General features: G+C 38.0%; 1 protein-coding gene across 5 annotated transcripts in view; it reads right to left on the bottom strand.

The window, feature by feature from the left end:
- Positions 1–22,069, bottom strand: part of dennd1b (DENN/MADD domain containing 1B) — a 108,053-nt gene that overhangs the window by 62,047 nt on the left and 23,937 nt on the right. For 4 of the 5 annotated variants that reach the window (XM_067396286.1, XM_067396288.1, XM_067396287.1 and 1 more), the window contains exons 3-4: positions 13,373–13,416; positions 28–77 (exon numbers count right to left, since the gene is read on the bottom strand). In XM_067396286.1, coding sequence (XP_067252387.1) covers positions 28–77; positions 13,373–13,416 — 94 coding nt within the window. The remainder of the gene's footprint in view (positions 1–27; positions 78–13,372; positions 13,417–22,069) is intronic. The other variant, XM_067396291.1, reaches the window with a different exon arrangement.

Genomic DNA, 22,069 nt, shown 5'->3' with positions numbered 1-22,069 from the left:
TTTCTGGAAGCATGAAGGACGTCCTACCTTTCCACATCAAATGGGAAGCAGAACTTAGGCACTGTCTGCAGGACCTCCTGGAAAGAAACAAAAGAGACATTATGGTCTAATCAAATCATGTCAATGTTCAGTAACCAATGTTAGTTAACTAAAATTAATTCAAGGATAAGCCTTAATTAATGACTTGATGATAATGACATATGATATGATAAAGAGAAGAACTTGCCAGGGTGTTGTTATGAGGTTGCTAATGTGTTTTAGTGCAATGCTAAATGGCAAATGGAGCCCAATTTCACATTTCTATGATATGCTGGTCCCCAGAAAGGGCCCTAATGTATGTCTAAAGGATTTTGCGCCAGTTTTTCGTCTGCCAGACAAAAATCGTAAGTGCAATTTTTTAGAAAAGCAAAAAGACATTTTCTCAACAAACTGCATGGTTTGCAGTGCACACTGGAGTTAATCAAATAAAACGGTTTCATTTGAAATAAATATTCGTTAAGCAGAACAGTAGCTGGCAAACAAACAAGCAAGCAAATGTATTTACGTATTTAGTGCATTGCTAAATGGTTGCTATGGTGCTGTGGTTGGTTGCTTGCTTAGTGGCTGCATATTGTCTCAAGTCAAAAGAGCCCAATTTCACGTTTTTGTGATATTCTGGTCCCTAGATATGGTTTGAATTTTGTGTCTGCCAGACAAAAATTCACAAGTTCAATTGATTAGAAAAGTGAAAGCGCATCACTTTTCTCAAACACCACAGTTGCTGTAAAGAAGTGTAAATCAGTTTCAAATAACTATTCATTAAGCAGAACAGTAGCTGGCAAACAACTGAGCAAACGAATGGATTTAAAGGGAAACGACATCAAGCTGACGTAAAGGGGAGGGCGATCAGAGGCTAAAATAATTAGCGGCCATTAGCTCATTGATCGTTTCGCTTGAGGTGTGGACGACGGAGGTGACGGCAGATTGTTGGAACAATGGCTGAGCAGCACTAGGGGTTCAGAGGAGGTGCGGGAGGGATGGGAGGGGGGCGAAAGTAGGCCCAGCCTTTGGGGCTTTACCTTCCCGCACAGCCCCAGAGGGAGAGTCCTAGCACCAGCAGCATATGGATTACCATAGCCATATGGGTTAGCCACGTCTGGCCAGTCCTGCACTGTAGACTAGCCATGGGGAACTGCCAGTGATCCCCTGCTCAAAGTATAACAAGCTGCAACCATTCAGATGAATGGTGCGGATGTGTTTGGAGGCAGCTGGGTAGTTCAAATGCGGTTTCCATACCCGTACCTGCACTTTAAGACAAAATTAATAATTCAACGTGCATGTATGCGCGCCAGCCTGCGAGTGTGTCTGTTTTTATTTGCGTATATATGCATGTGCGGCGCGGATGATGACTGGTTGCTGTTCTCGGTGGGAGGCGGTGGTGCTGATGGGGGAAGACAGAGTGAGAGAGTTAGTATGTGATACAGAGAGCGGCGAGGAGATTGAAGGCTCTGGCAGGCGAGAGAGGAACGTTGGCAGCGGCAGAAACATCCTCGCCGTGTCGTGGCGCGGCGGATGACTGTACGGCAGTAAAGCTGTCACGCGAACGCAAGCCTGATGCTGCCGTATGTGACTGCTACTATCATTAACTCCTATAGGCGCTTCCCCCGAGTGTTTATGCCAAGCTGCGGCATGCATTTGCAGAAGCGTATGCAAACGGATGCTACAAATAAAATTGTCTCCTTCGCAGATGCACAAGTTGTCGCGGGTCCCACACTGGCCTGCATGACGCTGGTCCCGGCTGTCAATCTGAGTTGCTTGACAGGAACTAGCAATGAAATTCACACTGGATATTACATTCGGACTAAACGAAAGACAATATTTGTAATGACATGCAGCTAAAAGAATGCATTTATAATGCCATGTAGAATTAAATAAACACAAGAAAAGACTTAATTACGACCACAGAAACTCCAAAGCCTGTGCCTATTTAATTCCTTTCCTTAAACGTCAACATGAAATGGCATTTGCAACCATTTTTCCTTCATATTTGTGACTATTTCTGAGTGCAACAAGAAAAAACATAGGGAGTACTTGATTTTATACCCATTGGGATCATGAAAAGTCTCGATGTAATAGATGTTCAGAAGAAAACAAAAGAAGATATTCTGAAGAATGCTGTTTTGTCCATACAACGAAAGTCAATGGGGTCCAAAATAATACTGTGCGAGCAAAAAAAATAAAAAATAATCTTTTATGTTCTGCATAAGAAAAAAGTAAATATGAAGGCGAGTGAATGATGACAAAATGTTTTTCAGTAGAACTGTCCCTTTAAATGAAAGGTTGGTGATGTCAGCCAAAAGGTGGAACAAGTTGTGAGGAAACATTACAAAGACATTTATTTGAATTAAAAGCAGCAGAACTGTCTATTAAAATAAATTATGATTTTTAAATGTTTACTTCAAGTGATTTTCAAACCCATTCATATCCATTAAACCTGAGCCGCTTGGCTTTCGGCATCCAAATGAAACATTCTCACGATTCTCCTCAAGGTTTTAGTAGATCTAAATCTCTGTACGCATGTGCATTACACACCTTTTTCTCTAAGCGTTTTATTACTATTCATCCAGGTGATCGGGGGACTATACCAAAGCGTGCTCTGGGAGGAGAGTCAGATCGTGTGAAGAGGTGTAACGCGAGTTGCAATCGTTCCTGTTGTTTGGTTGTACTGTTTTCCCCTTTCTCTGCCTCCCTCCCAACCATTTTCCCAAGACAAAAGAATATAAAACAGCTAATGCATTTACAACTCACTGGAGGAGGCAGGGTGAACTCTGCAGGCTGCATTATTTATTTACTGTTGAGACAGGGATATCACTCAATGAGACAGCAGTCTCCATTCCCCCCTGGTCCCACTGCGGAGGCCTGCAATCACAGATTCTTCTCTATCACTATCTCTCTCTCCTCCACCAGCAGCATTTATTACCGCCCCACGCTATCGGGAGACACTACCGCTCCCTCCCTCAACTCCCTGCAGAGGAAGAGAGCTTCTCCTGGGCTGGATTTGAGCAGAAGATCCAGCACTAGCATCAACAGCAGCAGCAGCACATATCAGGGGATGTGCTGCTTCACTCGGCTTCTGGCATTCATGCTGCAAGCCAAACTGATCGATTCCGATGGTATGGGTGCACGATCAGAGCCAGAAATAGTGGAACCACAACAGAGACCAGTGTCAAGTGTTAGCGTCAAGTAGTTGAGGATAGGGGAACATTTGACTATAAGGTTGCTTTCAAAGGAGCAATTATGATGAACGTGCAACACAGATAAAGTAAAAAAAAAAAAAAAAAAACACTTTCCTATTTATTTCTAAATATGAAATTGGCCCGGATTGGGTTTAAAAAGCCAGATTTGTTATGATTTTTGTGCACCACACTGTCATTCAAAAAAACATAAATTACGAAACTTAAAGGGGTTACATCATTAATTACTCACCCTTATGTTGTTTCACACACGTAAGCCCTTCGTTCATCTTCATAACAAATATACATTATAGATAGACATTTTTGATGAAATCCGAGAGGTTTCTGACTGCTCCATAGACAGCAATTTAACCAATTTAAGCATTTCCAGGTTCTAGTTCAGAACGCCGACTCAATATTGGCCGGCTCCTGCGACAGCATCACACATGTGCGTCATGCTACTCATGTGTACAGCGTCGGCCAATACTGTGCCAGCGTTCTGATGTAGAACCTGGAAGCGCTGGATTTAAAGAGCGTAAGAGAATGACACAGAAGAGAAGATATTGTAAGTATTCTCATCGCTTCATAACTTTAAAGGTGCCGTAGAACGTGTTTTCAAAAGATGTAATATAAGTCTAAGGTGTCCCCTGAATGTGTCTGTGAAGTTTCAGCTCAAAATACCCCATAGATTTTTTTTTTTTTTTTCATTTTTTTAACTGCCTATTTTGGGGCATCATTAAATATGTGCCAATTCAGGCAGCTTCTGCTTTAAATTCTCGTGCTCCCCCGCCCACGGAGCTCACGCTTGCCTTAAACCGCATAAACAAAGTTCACACAGCTAATATAACCCTCAAAATGGATCTTTATAAAGTGTTCGTCATGCAGCATGTCTAATCGCGTAAGTATGATATTTATTTGGATGTTTACATTTGATTCTGAATGAGTTTGATGGTGCTCCGTGGCTAAAGCTAACATTACACACTGTTGGAGATATTTATAAAGAATGAAGTTGTGTTTATGAATTATACAGACTGCAAGTGTTTAATAATGAAAATAGTGATGGTTCTTGTCTCCGTGAATACAGTAAGAAACGATGGTAACTTTAACCACATTAACAGTACATTAGCAACATGCTAACGAAACATTTAGAAAGACAATTTACAAATAAAAATGTCATGATATCATGGATCATGTCAGTTATTATTGCTCCATCTGCCATTTTTCGCTGTTGTCCTTGCTTGCTTACCTAGTCTGATGATTCAGCTGTGCAAATCCAGACATCCTGCCCTTGTCTAATGCCTTGAACATGAGCTGGCATATGCAAATATTGGGGTCATACATATTAATGATCCCGACTGTTACGTAACAGTCAGTGTTATGTTGAGATTCGCCTGTTCTTCGGAGGTCTTTTAAACAAATGAGATTTATATAAGGAGGAGGAAACAATGGAGTTTGAGACTCACTGTATGTCATTTCCATGTACTGAACTCTTGTTTTTTAACTATGCCAAGGTAAATTCAATTTTTCATTCGAGGGCACCTTTAAGGTTGAACCACTGCTTTTACGTGGACTATTTTAATAATGTCTTTACACATTTCTGGGCCTTGAAAGTGGTGGTTAAATTGCTGTCTATGGAGGAGTCAGATACCTCTCGGATTTAATCAAAAATATCTTCATTTGTGTTCTGAAGATGAGCAAAGGTCTTACGGGTTTGGAACGACATGAGGGTGAGTAATTAATGAAAGAAATTTCATTTTTGGGGTGAACTAACCCTTTAATGTTGAACTGATTTTGGTTATTGCAACTCATTGTAACCATTTCTTAACTGCAACTTCATTTTATGTAATTGTGACATTATTTTGCACAATCATGATTATTTTGGGTAACCAACTATTTTGCACAATTGCGACTATTTTACATGTCTGTAACTACTACTTAAAATGCCAACTTTATTTTTTACATGTGACTATCTCACAAATGCAACTTTTTTATTGCCACTGCTTCCTGTAAATGCTACTTTATTAATTGTAACTATTTATCATAATGCAAATTTATCATAATTGCAACTATATTTCTCATAATTATAACTATTTCTCATGTGCAATTTTTTATATTATTGCAACTTTATTTTGCACAATTTTGACTAATTTGCACAACTGTAACTATTTCTCACAATCGCAACTATTTCTCCTAATTCCAATTTTCTTGTAAATGCTACTTTATCTAACAATTCCGACTATTTCTCATAATTGCAACTTTTTTTTTCACAATTGCAAAAATTTTACACAATTGTAAATGTATTTATCATTTTAAACTTTCTCTCACAATTACCCATTTTATTTTTTTACTCAGAAATGGGCTTCTATATATAAAAAAAAAAAAAAAAAAAAAAAAACAGCGCTGTGTCACATCTGTAAGAGGGGGAAAAAATCCGATTCGGGCCACATTCAGCTGCAGAGTGAATGTAGCCAATGTTACTAGGTGATGTGAATGTTAGAGTTGAATATTTAGATGGGAACAGCAAGACAAGAATGGGAGGTAGGGAGGGTGAAAAAGAGAGAAAAAGAAAAGGGAGAGAGAAAGATGTTGTGAGTGGGAACTAAGCGGTGCACCGGATGAGCGAGTGAAAAGCATTTCTTCATTCTGTCAATACTGGAATATAGGAGGGAGGGGGTGCGAGAGATATGTGGCGAGAAATAGAGGGAGAAAGAAAAGGAGAGAAAGAAGCAGAAGGAAGGAAAGGGAGAGAAGGCATGAGAACTGAGCAATGTAGACAGACAGGCAGACAGACCGACAGACGGAGATAGGAGAGAAAAGAGAGATAAGGTAAGAGAAAGACAGGAATAGAGAGAGAGAGAGACAGCAATCTCCCCCTTTCTCTCTCCAAGCTGGTGGGATTCCTCCCCAGGGGTTTCTGTCTTTAAACCTCCATGCTCTTTAAAAATTCTGCCAGCCAGCAGGTCTACACGGCGCTATGGAACTGTCTCCAGCAGGGGAGAAGTGTGTGATTGTGTGTGTGTGTGTGTGTCTGAGGAAAGAGAGAAAGAGAGACAGAGACTGGCAGAGCCACCATGCTGACGGCACCGAGATCCCAGTGACAGGTTCAAACCCAATCTCCCCACAGGTCAGTGTTCACTGTACCCCCAAACCCCAATTAAGTCCTGCTTTTTCTTTCTCCATATCCCTCTCTCTCTGGGTGTCAGAGAACGCGGCCATAACACATGCAGCACCCTGTGGTTATGATGACGAAAACGCTACTGGGTCCAAAATCAAATGCGTCTACTACTACAATTACTACCTTTAGTAAAGGAAAAACATGAGCGCTGCTTGCCTGTGCAAAGCTCACCACCACAATGCTAGAATATTGGTGGTGGTTGATATGCTGTTGCTAAGGTGTGGTTTTATAGCATTATGTATGTTCTGGGTGGTTCTGGGTGTTCTGCTAGGTTGTTTCTTCTGCAATGTGAAAAACGTGTTCTTAATCAGAACAGAAAAAGAAGAAAAGCAATCACAATCATACTATGATTGCCTAAATACCTAATAAACAAAAACAACAACAACAAAAAGAATTAAGGTCAACTGTAACTACTTCTCAAAACTGCAACTATTTTGCACAATTGCAATATTTTATCTCATAATTGCATCTTTACTTAACGTAACGGCAACAGCTTCCCATAAATGCTACTTTAACAATTACGACCATTTCTTATAAATGTGACTTGGTTTCTCATAATTGCAAATTTAATGCCCACAACAGCAAATTTCTTGCACAATTGTGAATTTATATTTTAGTCTTGTTTAGTCTTTAAAAAAATTACATGTTAAAAGAAAAAACATTAAAGTCAACTCTAACTATTTAAACTTTTTAGCAATGTTTTATCTCACAGCTGCAACTTTAATTCTTGTAACTGCAACTAAATTAATTCTTATTACTCCAACTTAATTTCTCGCAATTGTAAATGTTTCCTACAATTGCAATTTTTTTGCTCAATTATGAATTACAGAAAGTCTTTAGGTTTGGTCTTTAAAAACATTATATTGCCAAAATAATGATATTAAATAAAAATGTGAAATGAATAATACCTGATCTCAGATCAGCACATAAGGCCGTGTCCATCCATGACATTGTCATGCAGTTTTGAGGTGCTGTAGTTTAAAGCATATATTCTCAATTAGAACTGGCGCCTGATGCAACAGCACATCAATGGGGATACAATAATCTTCTGCCTTCTCTGGACCTTCAAATCTCCAACCGAGATTCCTTTCATTACATTTTAATCGTATGCTGCTGGCTTGCCGCTTTTGACCCTGCACTACGCGCCTTTAATAAGTGCCGAATTCGCCCCTGGATCGAGGCAAAGTGCTAAAGGGGTAGCTCTTCCAGAGTTTCAAATTGACACAGGGCATTACATTTTCACTTGAAACGAGCCAAGCAGAGCGGGAGGTGGTTGATTTCTCTTCTTTAGCCCTGGTCTTCCTTTTCTTTTTCGCGGCTTCTTGCGCTGACCCTTAGGTGGTAAGAAGCTAATATTCGGTGTGCTGGCACAGAGGTTATTTCTTTCCCGTGCAAACACGCCGTCTGTGTGAGACTGCTTAAGGAAATGTAGCAGGTGATGTATTGATCCTCTGCCCACTTCAAGAACTGACAAGTGCGTGACAGAACCGCTGGGACGAGACACGGGGCAGTGTGGATACACAACCTCCACGCTAACCACCCCAAGCCTTCCAACACCAACTTCACTAGGCCTGTGGTCACAGGAAACCAGAGTTTTATAGTGCTACGCATGAGGGGTTTCTGAAAAAACACAAACTGGCACCAGAGACAAAAATAGTAGAATGTAAATGAGGGAAAATTGTGTAAAATTGTTTAAATTCCTAATTTTCAAAACGAATATAGAGATTCAATCCAATTTAGCTCATTAGCCAAGTTTGCGTGATCAATAAGCTACTACATGGTTGCTAGGTGGTTTTCAGGGTGTTCTGGGGTGGATGTTAGGTGGTTCAAAGTGAAAAGAGCCCACCCACAAGTATCTATGACATTCAGGCTGCTAATACTGTGTCCAAACAACAAGGTTTCGCTTAATTTCGAAAGCAAACGCAGGAGGATAGATTTTCCAAAACACCCTGCGATGAATATATTAATGTGACGGGTAAGCGTTTTTTGTTCTTAAGAATACACAACTGATACTCTACTGGGCCAAGCTGAGATTCAGCTACATATGCCCGAGAACCGCAGAGCCAGAAACATCATTAATTGAGTGCCAAGTGGCCTGGGGGATTTTCTGCGTTTAAGCTGTCAACTCCCATTGGACCACGCGATCGCTCGCTTACTCACTCACTCTCGCTCTCTCTCTCTTTCTCTCAGCTGTGGCTAGAAGCTACATCAAGCGTGTGGAGTCTCTGAGAAATGCAACCACCACCCCCTCATGCTCTCTCTCTCTCTCTCTCTCCGTCTATCTCTTTCTCCACCAAACCAGGACATCCTGCACTTTGGGCCAACGACAAGTATTTCCTTCCTCGATTGAGGTTTGTCGCACTATGCGCATCTCAAGAGGTTTGCGAGAGCTAGAATACTTAAAAATATAACATTTAAAATGGAAGGTCACCATGCAGTTCTTAATTTCAGTTCAGTAGCTGGACTGAAACTGTGGCTGTGAAGGGAAGTAAAACCCACGGATGACCAATCACCCCGTTCCACATTCAAAGAGGACATGAGACCAGAGTTGAAAATATCCTTTTTATTTTTTTTGCAAGATGTCACTTTCTTGATGAACAAGTCAATGTCTGAGACATCCGATGTAATGAAGACTGTTTCCTACAAGCACCCTCCAGCGTTTCTGGCACTGCTAACAGAAAAAACCATGAGGAGAATGCTTTTTTCCATTCTCAAAGCCCTAAGGTCAGGGTAATCAGACGCCACGGGCAACAGCGTGGCCTTAGTGAGGATGTTTCGACTAGCCTGATGCAAAGGCCAGCTAACTGGGCCCGGCCTTCACATTACCCACTCTCTGGAGATCTGAACTGAAGAAAAATCTCCAAACTGAGACGAGTAAGGGATACCCCATGAGCAAGGCATGGCCCCCCTTCTCCATTCCTCCAGCTCCGGCAGACGATGTTCTCCTCAATCACGGCTCATCTCGCACATGCCCTCCATGTTAAAGCATTGAAACCACACCGACGCTCTTCGTGCTCCTTGATGATGCTCCGCTGGCTGGCCTTCCCCCCGGGCTGCTGGTGCGTGTCCTGCAGAGGAGGGGGTGAAGTGGGGGGAAAGGCTACCAATCATGAAGTGTCAGGCTTGGGGCATATGATTGTACACTGTGTCAAAGCTAGACAAATATTTGCCCCGCGAGGCTCCGGGGACGCAGTTTCTCGCTTTGTTACATGAGCTGTAGCTTCACTCAGCATGCCGGTTTACCGCCTAACTAAGGAGATGGAGGGCCGGGTGACATCTGGAGGCTCCTGTGAAACTCTCCAACATCCATCAGGTCAAACACACTCCGCTGGTGGCTTGGAATGTGATGTTAGCAATGCGCTATTCCCTTTGGGATACAAAGCATTGCTGGAGAAATGTGTAAATCTCAAGGATGTGCATGAAAAGGTCAAGGTTAAAAAGATTAAATTTGAGATAGATAAACAAGAAAATATGATTATCTCCTAAATGCAGGATATCAGGCCTTTCTTAACCCCAAGTCTAGTTTAACACAACCTCTGATGGCTTATTGTTTTTATAAAACAGAAATATGAATTAAACAAATATATAACAATTACATTAATTTCACTGTTTCTGTTGAAATGTAGAAATCTGCCAAATTAACACAGAATTCAACTGATGTGCAGCCACAGGTTTGTGTATTGGCTTTTTTTCAACAATTCCGAAAACAGCTCAATCACTCTGATTTCAGTATATTTATATATAGTATATATTTAATAATAATTTATTGACAGAGTCTGACTCATTTCCTGATCTTCTCTTCTTCACATAAATTCCTGTCCTTAAAACAGAAAGAACATTTTAAAATAATATTGATAATAATAATAATAATAATAATAATAATATAAACTATAATAAAAATAAAATGTAAATATAATAATAATAATAATAATAATAATAATATGTAGTAATGTAGTATAAATATTTATGTAATAATATTTTATGTCTCACATAGTTTTTATTTATTTATTTATTTAGAAAAGTATATAATAATAAAACAATTTAACTTAATTTAAAATTAATTTATCTTTTAATATACAAATGATATTTTCCATTACTTATTTAGTTTTTTATATATATATTTTTTTTATTAACTAATGCTTTTTAATAGTATGGTGGAGAACTCAGCAAAGTACAGGGAGAGGAGGAAGAGGAGGACTGGGACAGGTCAGACAGTAACTCACTTTCATATTAGTCAAAATATATGAATGACACAAATACTGTGTGAAAATTTGAAGCTTTCTGTGGGCACAGATTCCGTGTGGGCCTCCTAATAACCATAACTGCACCTGTTAATAAAAAGCAACATTAATATATGCTGCACTGTGCTATAAAAAAGTGATTTGTGATTTCTTAGCGTTACTAAATAATTACAGATGAAACCTCCCATTGAGATTAAACATAGGGCACAAACATAAGACAGTGCTGTAAAGGGTTCAAGGCACTGTGACATATTTACTGCACGTAACAGTAAAAGAGGAGAACAGCTAATCTCTCCAGTTATTTACGAGCTGGTGCTCCTTAACCCATCATCAATGAAAACATGAGGCATTTCATTGCAAATCCTTTCAAATAACTTCAAATAATGTCAGTTTCTATGGCAAGCAGAGAAATAATAACCCGCATATGCATATCTGTTTAATTTCTTTTATTTTTTCCCTTTAAACTGACATCCGGAAAGAGATCTGAGAGAGATCGGGGCAATAAAGTCTCGCTTTTCCATCTGTCTGCTTCATTTGCAAAAAATGGCCTCCTTGTGATTCAGATATATACGGCTCTCTAGCTGCTCCACATGGCAGCTGTAGGTGACCGCGGCCACGGCGAGTCTCTGGGGCCGAGGGATCGCACTTCATATTTCGCCGCCCTCTGTGCCAGCTTCCAGTCTGTTCGCCCCTCATTTAGAGTCCCTATTCGAGCAGAGCGGGTAGTGGAAGAGAGAAGGATAAAAAATCAATTCATATTTCCATAATCCACAGTCCTGTCTGTCTCCGTCTCTTCCCTCGCCCTCTCTCTCTCGCTCCCCTGGGGTAAAGTAACCCCTCCACCCCGATCTACGGCCTACAACTGTCATTACGCGCCGCAACAATAAGAGGATAAACAAAGGAGGCCTGTAGAGATCGGAGCTGCTGCTGCCATATGCTGGCTAACTTGGGGGAAAAAAGGGATTTCAGCGGCTAGAGAGGGAGCAGCCGTACAAAGACGCAAAAAGAGCCTAATCCTGGTAATGAGGCGACTCAATGAGAGCCTTTATGTCAATGTGGAAAAGGCCGATCCATCTGTACACATCTTAAACTAGAAACGATCTTGTCACCAAACAAGCTGAGTGGGGACTTTTCTGGAGGATTTTGTGCTGCCACGTTTGAGTCTTCTTATAGTCTTTTTATTCACCAACATTTAAACTACACTTCTTGCAGGCCAAGCAAACAGTTTCTGAAGCATCTCTGCAGAAGCCGGATGAAGACCAAAGTGCACGTGAAAGCCAAAGATGCTCATGTCTCCTTTCTTTCATTCTCATTTTAGTTCATAATGAACCATCCAATTTGCTTTGTGCAAGAAGAGATGCTTTGTACATGGAGACCTTGAGGCCGATGAGAAAAAAAGTGTGAAAACCGCAACGTTGCACTATGACCCAGGCCCAGACCCAGACCCAGACCCACTTCTCCTTGTACAGAGAACACACATGACCTAAACTACACTAAAGAAACAATCAGAAACACTAATGCAAACATTTCAATTCTTCTTTTACTGGTCATAGTTTTAGAAGTTCTGCAATGCCTATTTGAAAGAAGTTTAATTATTAAGAGGGCAATAAAATGATAAATGTGGAAGATTTTTAACTTGTAATTAGTGTTCAACTGATATGAGCTTTTTAACTCTTTCTCTTCCACTGATGAAATTTTGTGACATTTATGAGACAACACTTCCCTGCCACTGACAGAATTTTCCAGCTTTCTGTGTTTTCACTGTTATACTCTAGGGGGCGCTATTATGCATCTTCTGAAAGATTACAAAATCTCCTGATAAAAACACAGGCGAAGAAGCAGAAACAAGCGATAGCATACATAAGCAGATGCATATGTATGCATTAACATTAAACAGCATATAAATCAAAACTACCTAATGTTATCAAATGAAATGTTGGCCCAGGAAGAGGTATAGGACTGTGCAAGCTTTGGGGTGTTGATGGACTCGATTTACTGTTTTGATCATCGTTCTGAATCTGATCCAGACCTAGTCTTTGACAAAAAAGCTTTTTGCTCAAAATGTTGCTTTTTGAATGAAACTTACCCACATTCAAATGTTGATTAAAAAAAAAAAATCACGTGTAAAAAGTTTTTGTTTGTTTAAAAGCATATGGCCAGTTCTTTCTTTTGATATTGCATGTTCAGAGCATAGCATGTTCTTTTGAGATGTAAATATATATATTTTTTTTAAATAAATATTTAAATATATAATTTAATATAGTATAATATAATATATATTTTGGAAATGGCACTAGGAAGAATGTGCTCAAAATAGACAAATATTGGCTGATTAGGCAGGTATATCAGTTTATTGCTACTCATAATCACGCTTTTAATGCGTTACTAGTGTGATATAGTCCCAACCCATGAGTGACACACAGCTGTACTGGTGTGAGATACAGCAGTGGGCGTACGAAGACGCTCCATCCGCACCCATTCACATCACAGCCAGCTGATAATTACCAGAACAACGCTTATTGAAGACCTGCTCACTGCTTTTCATTATCAGCAACATCACACCGCATGGGGGAGAGAGAGAGAGGTAGAGAAGAGGAAGGAAGAGAGGAGGAAGGAACAGAGAAGGGAGGGAGAGAGGGAGGGAGGTAGGCCTTTAGGAGCAGGAGGGGTCGTGGATGTGGTGCTGGTGGGGTAGGAGGGGGGGTACGGAGAGAGAAAAAAAAAAAAGTTCCTCTGTCTCCAACCTGGTCTCCAAAGTCCTGAGGGAACTTCCACAGCACTGTCGGATCTGTAAGAAATTGACAGACAGCATTAATCAGCAACCACGCACCGTTCAGAACGCATACATATTAATGAAGGGGGTGGGGGCAAGGGTGGTTTCTCCTATGTGTCGGCACACCGCAGCAACGAGCAGAGGCATGGAAAGTTCTGCATATGCAAATGTCATCCGGTTAGATAGAGGCCTTTAGAAGCAGAGACAATACTCTACTACCTGCAGGAACAGCAGATGTGTGGCGCTGCATTAATATTTCACACCTAAATTTGTTAAAGAAAAGCCTTTTATTGCAGTCGTTTAAAAATATAATGTTCACATTAAAAATATGAATTTTTTTTTTTAATTTATTTTTATAAATATTATATATCATAGGCTAGGGGTGGGCAACTCTGGCCAACAAGACATATCAAATTATTATTATTATTATTATTATTATTTTTATTTTTATTATTACAACTATATATAAAAAATTTTAAAGTATGTAAAAAAAAAAAAATATATATATATATATATATATAAAATTAAAAAAATATATATCCATGTACATTATTATTATTATTATAAATATGCAAAATTTTACTTGTCATATTATAATTATTAAATTATCTTGCATCCTCCACATAGTACTTTAGGTTTCGTTTGGGACAGAGGACGTCTCTTACTTAGATATTCAACTAATTTATTAATGACTCAGCATTTGTATTACAGAAAAAATAATCACTTCATCTAGTGTTTAAAGTGAATAAAATAGCATTTGAAGTCTCAAAACTACTGAAGAACATTGTTCTCTCCCCCTGGACTTGTGTGTGTAAGTGAGGTAAAGGTGGTCCAAAGCACTGTGAGGTAAGGGTTGGGGGGCTCAAAATGTTTCTAAACTTAAAACACATTAAATGTTTTTTAAAGATTTTGCCCCGTTTGCATTTGTATTGTTTTACTACTTACAAAACTATTTTATGTATATTTTTAAGTATTATTTTAAGTATTACATTAAGTATATATCATTATATCATTTACAATCCACACCACAGCATGGTTTTTAATTATATTTTTAAGGGGGGGGATCAGATGGGGTAGGTCTTGACCCCCCTACGAATTTTGCCTATGATTCCAGTTAGCTTTCTTAACTTTACTTAACATATTAACTTAACATATAACTTAACATATATTTTAAAAAAAATTTTTTACACATATTATTTTGATTTTTGGTGAAACACCATAATCTGACATAAATAAGTATGTGCAGACTTTGAAACGACACGCCTTGTGACACATAATAAGGCAGCACTCCAGACGCCTCTGCTATGAGTCACTCCAAAAAGATCAGCTTGGACCACAAAAACAACAACTCAATGTCTGCTGAAGGTCAGTGTGAGACCCATGAAACCAGACAATGCGTTTGGTGCACAGACACACACAGTCAGTCTCATATGGGGTGTGCAAGGTCTGTCTGATCTACAACCTCCATGTTATGACAATAGGGGTGAGAATTTTCACACAATTCACAATTCGATTTTGTGGACAACAAAGACCAATGTCTATTGTCAATACTGTAGTAATGCATGAAGGACAGCACACAGAAGACACTTTCAAATCAAGCAGGATTCTGTTGGTCCACATGGTGAATCCACGTGACCTACTTGAACCATATGCAAAATTCCAGACGGTGTGGATTCCTATTGAAATAAATGGATTTCAGCTGTGGAAATTGTTGAACAACAGTAACCGTGACTGCAACTTTAAATGTTCATTTAAAAATCCAATTACATATCGATTGAGTAAGAATCACAATGAATGTATTGTGTTGTATTGTTTTCTACACTGTAAAAAAAACTGCTGTAAAAATATTCTGACAGTAATATACAGTTTACCATTAAAACAGTAATGTACTGTTTACAATGCATTGTGGGCAATCATTTTCATGTAAGCAACTGCTGTTAATTTACAGCCCATTTCAACACTACTGTATTTATGCATTACATTTTGTATGTTATCTGTGTTCGTATATTGTATATTATATGTCATTTTGTATATTATCTGTGTTTGTGGAAAATAGAAGAAAACTAATGGAAGCAGAGAGGAGAGGGAACTTTGAAGCCTCCTGCAGCGAGGAGCGTGTTGTTTTAAAGGTTTTCGTCGGACTCGTAGTGTTTTTTTCTCATATCAAATTCACTCGAACGGTGACCAACGAGCTGGAACTGAACAAGCCAGAATGGCGCTTGAGAGCACTTATGAGTGAGTGATAATAAACACATTGATTGGAAAGGGTAAAATCCTGTCGAGTCACTGTAAAACATAATTTATTCCCAACTTTCAGTGTTTATTAAGTCTTTCAGACTGTGTACTTCTTGGTGGGACTTGGTGGTTTTGACCACAGTGCTCATTGGCAGAAGGAGAAAAAAAATAATGAAATAGTCAAATTTGTTCTTAAACATTATTGATTATTACACTTTTTAAAATGCAGTTTTGTTTAACTGTATAAGCTACATAATCGAGTTTGTATTTTTCTGCACTTTTTTTTTTTACATAAATATTCATGTTGCTTTTACTCTTGACTATATTTTTGTCCATTTTTGCTAATAAATAAATGTTCATGTTTATTTAAATAAATAAATTATTAGCCTATTACTGTTGCCTGTGTTTTAAATTTCATGTGTGATTTTAATTTCCAACCTATTTTGGTGTTCCCTTTTGACCCAGAGCTTTTTTAGAGCATATTGTAAATTGAAATAATCACAGAAATGTACTGTATGTATTTTTTAGAGTAAATGGCTGTAAAGTAATTTCACAGTATTAATACCATAGAATTACAATATATTGCTGGTGTCTCTGCTGCCAGTATTTTACTATAAAATAAAAAAAAAAAAAACTGAAAAAAAATATACTATATATTTTTATATACTATATACTGTTATTTTATAGAGAAATTTTTAAATAATTTTTTTTTTTTTAACCCTCTACCGCATAGTGTTGCCATATGGCAACATACACTTTGTGTTCATTTCCTTGCCACAGTCTCTTTAACAGAACATTCTCGTTTTTTTTTGTTGGTAAGAGAAGACCTTAGTTTAGCCAATGATGTGCTATGGTTAAGTCACATGACATGCAATTTTTTTCTGTAGCGCGATTTTCTGACAGACTGCCGTCTCTTGCTTGTAGTTGCTGAAAGCAAATTAAAACGTCAGTAACAAACAAGGACCCGCCCATGTCACATTCACAAAAAAAATGTTAACATCATCTCAGGTAAGTTATGATAACATTCACCACTCAAAAAAAATTTATGACATTAGTTTTTGGTAAATCGATAAAATGTCTGTGTTGCCATATGGCAACACTGCGCAATAATGCAATGACATTATTATAATAGGTTAGATAGCTAGCAAAGGCCAGCTGCAGTCTGTTAAGCTGTAACAATAAAAACATTAATGCTAGTGATATAATGTTTATTAGTCGCATGTTAAGGACTGCCATGGCATTTGTATTATGGATTAAATCAACATCAGAGACCTGCCATCACAGCCAGTATACTGGCCCAGACCAACCACTGGCCTACCATGGTGTCTCAAAAAGGCAGGTGTAAGTGGCTGTAAGTGTATTGTTAGGGTGAAGTACACCAAATGTGATGTATCCATGTGTCTCACCTATGAAAAAAAATGCTTTTTGAAGTTTCATACAGAAAAAAGGTGACATTTCAAGGATTATGGGGGGTTCATTACCTTCCTCTCATAAGATTGCGTAATGTTGAATTTTCATGAACTACAATATTTTTGGTTTTATGTAAATGTTTTATGATACATGATGAACAGTATTAGATTTGTTTTTAACTGTCTACATTTGCAATTTAAATAATATTCACGAAAAACGTAATGAAATTCAAAGAATATAAAGCATTATTCAGCAAAATAATAAATTCCATAAATAAAAGCACAAGATGTTGGAAAATAAGTATAAGGTGTTGTTTATATTTACTGCTAAAGGTTATAATGGCACCAATTTATTCAATACAAACAACATTTCTGAGGAAAAATATTAACTATATACACTTACACTTATTTTAATTTATTTCCACTATTGCACATTGTTGCCATATGGCAACATATCATAAAGTACCTTAAAATAATATTTTTTTCCAAATTTTTTTTTTACAGCACTTCAAGTTAAGCCATTCTAAGAAAAGAAAAAGAGTCAAATATATATATATATATATATATATATATATATATATATATATATATATATATATATATATATATATATATATTATAAATTTATCATAATGCGTGCGGTAGAGGGTTAAATAACATTAAATATTTGGCAACCAAAACAGAAGTTGCAAACAGCTACACCTCATTTTGCTTTCCTCTTTAGCTGAAGTAGTATTCAGAGTATGACTGACCCTGCATCAAAGACCGGTCTGTTACAGGAAGTTCAAATATCCTGTCTGATGAAAGATAAATATGTTCAGAAGAGAACAGATGGTCACACAGAACTTGTACAACGACACAGAACTAAAGGTTTGTGTATATGTATATCGTAGATTTTAGTGGGAGAAATCCAGTCATTTCAATAGGAATCTGTATGATTGGGAATTTTGCGTGAGGGTTACATAGATTTCACTTGTGTTAAAGTCGGTCACATGAATTGAAATGACCAAAAGAAGAATTGACCAAAAGAAAGCTACTTGGTTTGAAAGTGACCTCTGCGTGAACAGTCCTTCATGCCTCACTACACTATTGGGTATGCATTGACGTCCCTTTCCCGTCAGAACACGCCCCTCACCCGGACTGTGTGGCAAAAGAGCCTGCTGCATGACTGGATTTAATAGTGGAAACTGAGAAAACGTGAGTAAAAAGTTTAAACTCGATAGTGTTCCTTACAACTTACCAAAGATCCAGTAACCCATGGATATTGACATGCAGCCAGTAATTGCGTTTCCCGACATTTATGTGTGCCTGATTTTGACACCAGGGATATACATATAGCAAATTTGCCTGTGAACGCATTATATCAATACAATATAGATCTAAATCCGGGTGATCAATTATATATATATATATATATATCGTCCAGCCCTGAAACTCATAGTTTTTGTCAGTGTTTATTTAAAAACACCCAATTATGCAGAATATAAGATGGTAAATATTTAATTGATGAGTTACATTACATAAGGTATGATTTTACCCCAAAATTCAACATATTGTCAAAATGATAACTGCAAATCCATGTTTTGCTGCCTGGAGTCTAGTTGGTTCTGCGAATTGCAGCGATCCATTTGCTTCTCTTTTCTGTAGCTTTCGGCAGTCTGTTAAAATAAACCTCAGATTTTGTCAAATCTATGCAGTCAATCGCAAAGCTCTTTCCCATTTTGAATGTGTTTTGTGCGTTTTTCGCGGCATTCATGCTGAAAACCAATGCTACCACTCAGTCTTTTTGCCACTAACCGCAGTCACTCCGGCCGATGGTGACTTCAAGTGCATACCCTCTATAGACAATGGACCTTTCTGTCATGAAATTTCACCAAAACTTCACTTGACCTTGACCTCTGGACTAAGCAGAGTAAGTCAGGAGTCAGGACTAAGGGTGTATTTACACTTATGTTTGGTTTGATTAAAATGAAGTTGGGAAATGAGCCTATTTTCAAAAAAAGTGGAGTGTTCCTTTAAAATAACTAAAATACCTAAAATATCAAAATCAACCACAGGCGGTAGATCCTTCTCCTATTTGGCACCTCATTTCTGGAACAATCTTCCTAGCATTGTTCGGGAAGCAGACACACTCTGTCAGTTTAAATCTAGACTAAAAACGCAACTCTTTAACCTGGCATACACATAAACCATTATAAATTTATATTTTCAAATCCGTTAAAGGATTATTAGGCTGCAAAAATTAGGTCCAGGTGAGACCGAGGACCGGCGCCTTGCAAGACCACAACGCAGCCCTGAAGTATCAGCAGATACTGAGTCAACTAGATCATCCATTGTGAAGGCCTCATCACAGTGCTTTCTTTAAGAGCTGCTGTACAGACAAAATTATGTACCAGTTATCAATGTAAAGCTGCTTTGACACAATCTACATTGTAAAAAGCACTATATAAATAAAGGTGACTTGACTTAAAATATAATTAGAGGTGCAATTAGCATCAAGTTACATTTCATAATTTATCTGATTATTAATGTCTTTGCTCAAAACGCACTTTAAACCATCATCGAGTTATTGTAATAACCTCTGATTATGATCTAAAGTGGGCTGATTCGATAATGGGAAGACATGTATTCTTTATATGTTTTTAATGGATTGAACGCTAAATCTGCTTATCGTTTGTCATTAACATCCTTTATTATTATAAAAAAAACTATGAGCTGTGTTAAAAAAAAAAACAGAAAACGCACTCTCATAATCATAACACTCAGGCACATGGAAGAAAACGGACAGTGATCACATAATTCAGTGGAAAATGACAAGAAATTATATTCTGTATAAAGAATGTGAGAATAAATCTGTTCTCAGATACCAATAATAATCTCCTCCTGGATACTGGATACTTCAAAACAACGCCACCACTCTCACTCTCATGCAATATGGACCAAAGACATCTAAACTAACCAAAAAACAGGACGTGATGTCACAAGATGTGATCCTAAAAAAGTACAGAATGCTCAAACATACCTGTTTTTTTGTCAAAGGAGCTATACTATTTGTTTTGGTTTCATCTTAAAAAGAACCAAGTAAACCGAATTACAAGTGTACACCATAAAAGTATGTTTAAAGCAAAACTACAAAGCATGATATAATTAAAAAAATATATATAAAAATTGTAGAACCACCTAGCAACCACTCAGAACACCCCCACAACACCATAGCAACCACCTAGAACACATTATCAACTGCATAACAACACCCTGGCACCCACTCACAACGGCCAAGTAGTGTAGGTTTTTAGACAAACAGCAGCTATATCAATAAATCAGATTAATGAGTCAAGTTAAATATGGAGTATTTGCATGTTAACTGTTTCCTCTTTCATGTCAGCATCAATTTAGAGAGTAACAATATGAACTTCCCATCATATTTAAACCGAAACTCTTGCTTCTTCATTCCGATCTAATCCACAGCAGCATTGCTGATGATTCAGTTCTGCTGTGCTGGAACTGATGTCAAATGAAGCATTGACTAAAAAAATGAGCGCTGTGATGAGTTAGCATGTCGGGCATGAACCGAACTTCAACTTTCCTTCAGCGGATGGATCTCTCCATTTTTCATAGCCGTAGCCCTCCAGCACATTGGAAGAATCCACTGTAGTCATCTCACTTCTCTCTGCAAAGGTATATGCCCGCATATTCTCCACCGGTGCTGACCAGAGTTCAGAGAGGAAAGGGAGGGGGGAAATGTGAAAGGACTGACAAAGGTGAATTACATAATCCCATTGTGAGATTTCACGGACCTTGTCTTATAATATTTTTACAAAGACTGAATTTCCTTCTCCCCAGGGATCTGAAGCCCAACTCCTCCATCTGATCTGGCAGAGTCAGGTCAATTTTATGCTGATTTTATGGGTGAGAGGATGGGAACTACTGCCAGGGAGAGAAAGAGGAACACAAGGGAGAGGGAGAGGGAGAGGGAAAGAGAAAAGGACGAAGAGATACGTCAGAGGGACAGAGAGAATGATGGGTAGCTGACAATAACATCTTATGATATAAGGTTAAAATTTCTATGAATGAGAAAGTATATAAGTATATATTTTAATATCCAATACAACGTACTTCATCACAATATCATAACTAGATTGGGACTGGAACTCTGCCTAACAGGGATATATTTATTTTTATTTTTTTATTTTTTTAAGAAATCAACAATTTTATTCAGCAAGGATTACAAAAAAAATCGTTTGCATAAACGCTGTTCTTTTGAACTATTTGTTTATCAAAAAATCCTGAAAAAAGTTCACAAAAATTAAGCAGCACAATCATTTTCAACATTGATAATAACAAGAATTTTTTCTTGAGTAGCATGATTGAATTTAAATAAATAGTTATTTGAAATAGCAACATTTTGTTTTGCTGTATTTTTTTATTTATTTTTTTTTAAATCAAATGGTGAGCAGAAGAGTCTTCTTTCAAAAACACTTCAAAAATCTTACCAACTCTTTTTTAAAAGGTAAAAAACAATGCCATGTAGGCATAAAATGTTTGTTTAAACAATTTTAGATGTCACAGTGCAGGACACTGCTGTCAATGCGCTCACGTCAACTACTTTGATATAAGAAAAGACAGGGAAAAGACAATAAAAAGGGTAATAAACAAGAAAAGATTAAACAACAAAAATGGAGGCAAGAGAAAGCGATAGGTGAGAGGGAGGGGTAACAGAGGGGCATTGCCCTCCAACCACGCACCTTCTGTGCTACATATCCTGGAGGCTCCCGTCTTCTTACGGATTCAAAAATACCTTGAGACACATGCTTATTCATACACAGAGGCAAAAGGACTTGCAAATCTCTATCCCTGTGGGATTTTCGCACGACGGGGGGGCTCACATGAAAAGCCCCAAAAATTCAGATGAGCTCTTTTATTATTAACGCCCGCTCTGTCCCTTCAACAAGCCAGATCCGGCTTCAAATCTGAGCAATGCAATCAAATATTTGCCCAAACACTTATCTAGTAAGAGTATTCAA

Source organism: Chanodichthys erythropterus, chromosome 10 (assembly GCF_024489055.1).
Source record: "Chanodichthys erythropterus isolate Z2021 chromosome 10, ASM2448905v1, whole genome shotgun sequence".
Lineage (NCBI taxonomy): Eukaryota > Metazoa > Chordata > Actinopteri > Cypriniformes > Xenocyprididae > Chanodichthys > Chanodichthys erythropterus.
This window is presented reverse-complemented; position numbering and strand designations above follow the sequence as displayed.